This window comes from Triticum dicoccoides, chromosome 3A (genome assembly GCF_002162155.2).
Source record: "Triticum dicoccoides isolate Atlit2015 ecotype Zavitan chromosome 3A, WEW_v2.0, whole genome shotgun sequence".
Classification (NCBI taxonomy): domain Eukaryota; kingdom Viridiplantae; phylum Streptophyta; class Magnoliopsida; order Poales; family Poaceae; genus Triticum; species Triticum dicoccoides.
The window spans coordinates 511,594,256-511,601,596 of record NC_041384.1 but is presented as its reverse complement, the minus strand read 5'-3'; the positions used below and the strand labels follow the sequence as shown (position 1 = coordinate 511,601,596).

Below are 7,341 nucleotides of genomic sequence, written 5' to 3'. Positions count from 1 at the left end.
ACCCGGCCAACCCCGCGGCGCTCGCGCCCTCAACGCCTGCCGCGCGTGCGCGCGCGCCCCTCGCTTGCCGCGGCCTCCTTCCCCTCGTCGTGCTCCGCCCTGGCCTTCTCCTCTTCCTGCCGCTGCTGCGTGGTTGTTGCTGCTGCCTCGGGCCGCCGTCGTTCGTCACCGTGTGCACGCCCGCTGCCGCTGCCCCTGTCCACCTCCGCCCACCGTGGCCCTCGTGCCCCGCTGCGGCAGCCCCCGCCGTGGCCACGGCCACGCCCCGCCCTGGGCAGGCTACGGACGCCCGTCGCCCGTTACGCCCGCGCCTAGCGCCCCCGCCTGTTCGGGTTGCGCCCGTAAACCGCATACCCGCAAAGGCCCCTATAACCCTATGACACATGGGCCCCGCCCAGATAACGTTTTAATAAAAAAAAGAATTTAAAAAAACATTAATAAAAATAAATAAATAGATAATAATAATTAAATTAATTAATTAATTAACGAATTATTTAAGTTAATTAATCACAATTAGATTAACCTAATTAACTGATAGTTAATTAATCAAACAATGACAGTGGGGCCCACCCCCCTAATTAATTATGATTAGTTTAATTAATCTGTTAATTAAACGTGTCACTGACCAGTGGGACCCACTGGTCAGGTTGACCAGTCAACTCTGTTGACTACTGATGTCAGCATGACATCATGCTGATGTCATTAAATCATTTTCAAATTAATTAAATAATTAATTAAAATTCAGAAATTAATAAAATCTTTAGAAAATCATATCTTTTAATCTGTAACTCGGATTAAAATATTTTCAACATGAAAGTTGCTCAGAACGACGAGACGAATCCGGATACGCAGTCCGTTCGTCCGCCACACACCCCTAACCTATCGAACCCGCAACTTTCCCCCTCCGGCTCCTCTGCCCGAAACACGAAACACCGGGAATACTTTCCCGGATGTTTTCCCCCTTCGCCGGCATCACCTCATACTGCGTTAGGACACACCTAGCACCGCTCCTTATCATGTCTTGCGTCGTCTTGCTTATGTTTGCACTGTATTTATTGTTTCTTCCCCCTCTTCTCTTCGGTAGACTACGAGACCGACGCTGCTGCTGCCCAGTTCGACTACGGAGTTGACGACCCCTCTCTCTTGCCAGAGCAACCAGGCAAGCCCCCCCCCTTGATCACCAGATATCGCCTATTCTCCTCTATACTGCTTGCATTAGAGTAGTGTAGCATGTTACTGCTTGCCGATATTCCTATTCTGTTGCATAGCCTGACATTGTTGCTACATCTGTTGATACCTTACCTGCAATCCTAAATACTTAGTGTAGGATGCTAGTATTTTTCATTTGTGGCCCTACATTCTTGTCCGTCTGCTGTGCTATACTATCGGGCCGTGATCACTCGGGAGGTGATCACGGGTATATGCTATACATACATACATACTATACAGATGGTGACTAAAGTCGGGTCAGCTCGAAGAGTACCCGAGAGTGATTCACGGATTGGGGGCTGAAAGGACCTTTGTCCCGACGGCCCTCTGTGTGGATCTTTGTGGCGGAGCGACAGGGCAGGTTGAGACCACCTAGGAGAGAGGTGGGCCTGGCCCTGTTCGGCGTTCGCGGATACTTAACACGCTTAACGAGATCTTGGTATTTGATCTGAGTTGGCTACGAGCCTATACGCACTAACCAACTACGTGGGAAAGATATGGGCACTCGGCGTCGTGGTATCAGCCGAAGCACTTCGTGACGCCAGCGACTGAGTGGCGCGCGCCGGATTGGAACGTAAGCCTGCTCTTGTATTAAGGGGGCTAGTTCTGCTTTCGGCCGCGTACGCAACGTGCAGGTGTGCTATGGGCGATGGGCCCAGACCCCTGCGCGCTTAGGTTTAGACCGGCGTGCTAGCCTCTCTGTTGTGCCTAGGTGGGGCTGCGACGTGTTGATCTTCTGCGGCCGGGCATGACCCAGGAAAGTGTGTGCGGCCAAATGGGATCAAGCGTGTTGGGTAAGTTGGTGCACCCCTGCAGGGAAGTTAATCTATTCGAATAGCCGTGATCTTCGGTAACAGGACGACTTGGAGTTGTACCTTGACCTTATGACAACTAGAACCGGATACTTAATAAAACACACCCTTCCAAGTTCCACAGACAACCCGGTGATCGCTTTTCTACAGGGCGACGAGGAGAGGATCGCCGGGTAGGATTATGCTACTGGAGAGGCTACTTGGAGTTACTACTTGGAGATGCTACTTGGAGGACTTCAATCTACTCTCTTCTACGTGTTGCGAGACGGAGGCTGCCAGAAGCGTAGTCTTCGATAGGACTAGCTATCCCCCTTTTATTCTGGCATTCTGCAGTTCAGTCCACCGATATAGCCTCCTTACACATATACCCATGCATATGTAGTGTAGTTCCTTGCTTGCGAGTACTTTGGATGAGTACTCACGGTTGCTTTCTCCCTCTTTTCCCCTCTCCCTTCTACCTGGTTGTTGCAACCAGATGCTGGAGCCCAGGAGCCAGACGCCACTGTCGATGACGACTCCTACTACATCGGAGGTGCCTACTACTACGTGCTGCCCGCGGACGACGACCAGGAGTAGTTTAGGAGGATCCCAGGCAGGAGGCCTGCGCCTCTTTCGATCTGTATCCTAGTTTGTGCTAGCCTTCTTAAGGCAAACTTGTTTAACTTATGTCTGTACTCAGATATTGTTGCTTCCGCTGACTCGTCTATGATCGAGCACTTGTATTCGAGCCCTCGAGGCCCCTGGCTTGTATTATGATGCTTGTATGACTTATTTATGTTTTAGAGTTGTGTTGTGATATCTTCCCGTGAGTCCCTGATCTTGATCGTACACATTTGCGTGCATGATTAGTGTACGATTGAATCGGGGGCGTCACAGCTGAGGGTTTGTACCAGTAGCTATGTGATAAATCTCTCTCTCTCTCTCGTGATCTATATCATGGGCTTTGTTAATATAGTCGGATCATATGAAGTCTCTCCCCTCTATACTCTTGTTGTGATGAATTGAGTCTTTACCCTTTGAAGTTTTTTCTTGTCGGATTGAATATTCAAAGATGAGAACACATGGCGTATGTCTTGCGGTATGAATACATGAGGTGAAAATTGGGGTGTCTTATTGATTCACTTGATATATGTTATGGCATTCAACTCGCGGATTCCCGCGGTGATATTGGGGTAATCTATGCATAGGGTTTGATGCACGTTTTTATTATGTTTTCTCCGACGGAAACTTTGGGGTCTCTTTGTAGTTCTTTGTGTGGATTGAGTATTATGAATATGATTTTGCTTTGGTGTTATTCTAGTACGAACTCTAGGATAGATCAAACGAAAACAATAACTTTGTGTTATTTTAGTACGGACTCTTGAATAGATCAAACAGAAAGAATAACTTTGAGGAGGTTTCGTACCCTGCAAACAATTCCTATCTTTTGTTCTCCGCTAATAGGAACTCGGGAGTGATTCTTCGTTACACTTTGAGGGATAATCATATGATCCAACTATGTTAGCAATGTTGAGAGATTGCACTAGTGAAAGTACGGACCCTAGGCCTTGTTTTTAAGCATTGAAACACCATTTTTGTGCCCGTTTACTATTTGCTACCTTGCTGTTTTTATTTATCCAGATTATAAAAATATATTTCTACCATCCATATTACACTTTTATCACCATCTCTTCGCCGAACTAGTGCACCTATACAATTTGACATTGTATTTGGTGTGTTGGGGACACAAGAGATTTTTTGTATTTGGTTGCAGGGTCGTTTCAGAGAGACCATCTTCATCCTACACCTCTCACGGATTGATAAACCTTAGATCACCCACTTGAGAGAAAATTGTTATTGTCCTACAAAACTCTGCGCTCGGAGGCCCAACACGTGTCTACAAGAATAAAGTTGCGTAGTAGACATCAGCCGTCGCGGAGGAGGACGCGACTGCGACATATGTCGTCTTCCGCAACGAGATTACGGCTGCCGGGGACCCCCTTGTCGACATCCTCGCTGCCGATTTCTTCTCTCTTGACGTCTCGGGGGCCGTCGGGGCCGAGCCGGCCTCCCCGTCGTCGGTGACGCGGCCCAGATCTGGGCCCCTTCGAGCTCCATCTGGGCTAGGGCGGGCCGGCGGCTCGGTGTGTGGCGACGCTGCTTCCTGGTGTTGGTGGCGAGAAGGCGGTGGTATGCGGGCGGTGGCTGGTTCGTTGGCCGGCGAGCTGCAGCACGATGACAGGAGCTGTCCGGACCCTTTTGGGTCCGACCGGGCCTCGGCGTCTGGTAGGCCCCTTGTCCGTGCGTCCGGTCGGCTCCGTGGCGGTGGTGGTGGATGTCCCTCCACATCGGCTGTGTTGCGAATGCCCCCGAGCCCACCATCTCTTCTCCCATCCTTCAGGTCTCGTGTTGATGGCCTCAGGGAGACGATGAAGTTGGTTCGACGACCGTGGTGGCACATGTTGGTGGGTGGCATGTTGGGCGGTGCACTATGGATTGTCTGGGGTGGTGGTGGGGGCGTGGGTCGGAAGAAATCCCTGACGGCTCGTCCGACCCCGACGTGGCAACGCCTGCGGGTGCCGCGGAACCTTCTTGAAGGGCGTCGGGTACACCCTCCCCCACTGCCCCCCCCCCCGCGTACCGGGGGAAACCCTAGGACTAGTCCGGGCAACAGCGTCGTCGTCGTCGCCTCCTTCTTGAAGGTGTTGCTAGGTTGCGGCGCGTCGGAGTGCTGGGTGCATGGTGATACTTCTCCGGAGGGTGCAGCGGTTGCCGGCCATCTTCCTTCCGTTGATCCGCCGTTGTTGGCATTTGTTTCTCTTTCTTTTTCCCTCTTTTTTCTTTGGGCTTGTTTGTGCTACGGCCCCGCGAGCTGGCTGTATCGGATGATGCTTCATCTATAATATAAAGCGGGGGAAACCCTTTATCATAGTAACATATGCGTGGTGTCATACAAAGCTTCATTTATTAGGTTATAGACTCATATTGCATTGGGACATGTGATGTTACAGTAACTAGCTAAATTACTCAAACTACCTTTTTCCTCATTAGCTCATTGCCACATAAGCAAATTTGCCGAGTTGGACTCAATGTTACTACTGAAATTACTCCCACTGTGGTTAGTAACATATGTATGTTACTAGTCTAAGTTACTCCCCACTATGACTAGCCTAAGTAACATCACACATACCAATATAAGATGAGTCTACAAGCTAATAAATGAAATATTGCATGACAACACGCATATATTGCTCCTCATTATGAAGGCATGTTACTAGTCGAAGTTACTCTCCATTGTGATTAGTCTGAGCAACACCGCTGCTGTCATTGTAGGAGTTGCAGATGGCCATTGCTGCTGCAACCGACACCCCCACGCGGGAAGGCGGAGCGTGGATTGGGGGCGAGGGCCACGTGGCGGGCCAAGCATGATGTGGATGGATGGCTCGATTTTTTTGCATCCAGGCCACTCCTATGCGTGGGGTGCAGATGTTCCGAACGACTGTCCGTCCTTTGGACACCGTCCGCCTCGCGACCCAAACGAACAAATGTGTGCGTCTGTTTGGGGTCTAGAGTTGAAGTTGCCACAAAAGTCTGTGAGAGAGGAGTACCGCTCCGCTTTGTATGCGTGCTTCGCGGGCCGCCAAATCGTGGAAGGCTACAATTTCCGACATCCGCGGACTCGTATGAAAACAACGAATCTCTCCGGGCCGCTTCTCCAGTCGAACCAAAGCCCATCGGACGATCGATCCTCCGACCAAATGCCTCGCAAGGCGAAAGCCGCGGAGCCTACCCGGCGGTCCAAGGGCAAACGAGTTCATCCGACCCAAGCGGCCGCCGCCACCACAGCCGCCGCCGTCATGGAGGCCGCCGAAGCGAGCTCCCAGGCATGCGTCTACGACGCCCTCCCGGGTCTTACCCTGGACTTCTCCCCGGAGGAGGACCTCGACGCGCCCGAGCCCCGGTCGCCCTCCTACCCTGCCGCCGCGGAGGAGGACGCGACCGCGACATATGCCGTCTTCCGCAACGAGATTACGGCTGCCGGGGACCCCCTTGTCGACATCCCCGCCGCCGATTTCTTCTCCCTTGACGTCTCAGGGGCCGTCAGGGCGGAGCCGGCCTCCCCGTCGTCGGTGGTGGCGCGGCCTGCCGCGGCGGCGACGCCCTCGAGCTCCCTCGCCCCGACGGAGCAGCCGGCGCAGGGGTCGGAGCGCGCGTGGTTCCGAGGAGGGAGGCGGTTCAGGAGCCCCATGCTGCAGCTACACAAAGGTCTGGACTCTGGATTTATGGTTACTGCTACGAACTTGCTGTCGTGTGTGATGAGGAAAAAGAAGTGATTTTTTGTTTTGACAAGCTAGAACATGGGACATAGCAGTTGCAGTTTGTACAATGATGGGCTAGCAAAATATTGTCAAATGCTATTCGAAACCAATAGTATAGTGGTCTACATGTGTTTTTAATGGAGAAAGTGATAGGAGAAGGTTTTGGCAAACAGACATACTGTATTACTTAGTCGATTTTAGGCTCGCTGATCACATTTTGTTTGATCTTTGGAGGCTTAATTAGTTTTTATAACATGGGATCATTACAAAACTTGGGATCTTTACAAACTTATATGGTTCTACTGCAACATTTGCCCGATGAGATAATAAAGTATTGCCTATCTGTTGCAGAGATTCTTGACTTCTGTGATTTTATCTCACCTTCTGCCGAAGAGCAATCTTCACGGACAGCTGCTGTGCAAGCTGTCTCTGATGTTGTCAAGCATATATGGCCTCATTGCAAGGCATCGTAACATTCTCTCTCTCTCTCCCGTTTATATATTTTTACGATGATAGCCACATCATTTTGTTAGTTCTTGACTCCGCTTGGCAGGTGGAAGTCTTTGGATCTTTCAGAACAGGGCTCTATCTACCAACAAGTGATATTGATGTAAGAGTATTTTCTATCCTACTCTCATAAATTTCAGCACTTAACTTTCTCTGTCATGTTGTTTGTATTTTGTGAACTTTTGGGGCTATTAACAATTGTATTTTATAAGTGCAAGTAGTAGTGAACCAGAGTACAACTGAATTACCATTTTAGTTGCAAAAATAAAAGTATGCATGTCTCAATCATTTAGTTCCTTTGTCTATGAGCCATCATCAATCATTCTTCTCTCCCCGTGCTCCTCGCCCACACCAGAGGGGTGCCGGAGTTTTTTCCTTTTTGAGAGTATACTACATGTGCTCCTCCCGCGTGGCGTGGCGTGTGACTGTAGTGTGGCAAACTAGCAGGTAAAGGTAAGCGTCAAACCAGTTAACTGTTAGATTTTTCTCTAACACGACCTGGTTTGAGGTGCAAG

The 7,341-nt window shown here is 50.3% G+C and overlaps 1 protein-coding gene across 1 annotated transcript in view; it reads left to right on the top strand.

The window, feature by feature from the left end:
* The first annotated feature begins 5,715 nt into the window (after positions 1-5,715).
* The window catches only part of LOC119268849 (terminal nucleotidyltransferase 4B-like), an 8,041-nt gene continuing 6,415 nt past the window's right edge, over positions 5,716-7,341 (top strand). The window contains exons 1-3 of the mRNA XM_037550560.1: positions 5,716-6,266; positions 6,671-6,783; positions 6,873-6,929. Coding sequence (XP_037406457.1) covers positions 5,759-6,266; positions 6,671-6,783; positions 6,873-6,929 — 678 coding nt within the window. The 5' untranslated portion in view covers positions 5,716-5,758. The remainder of the gene's footprint in view (positions 6,267-6,670; positions 6,784-6,872; positions 6,930-7,341) is intronic.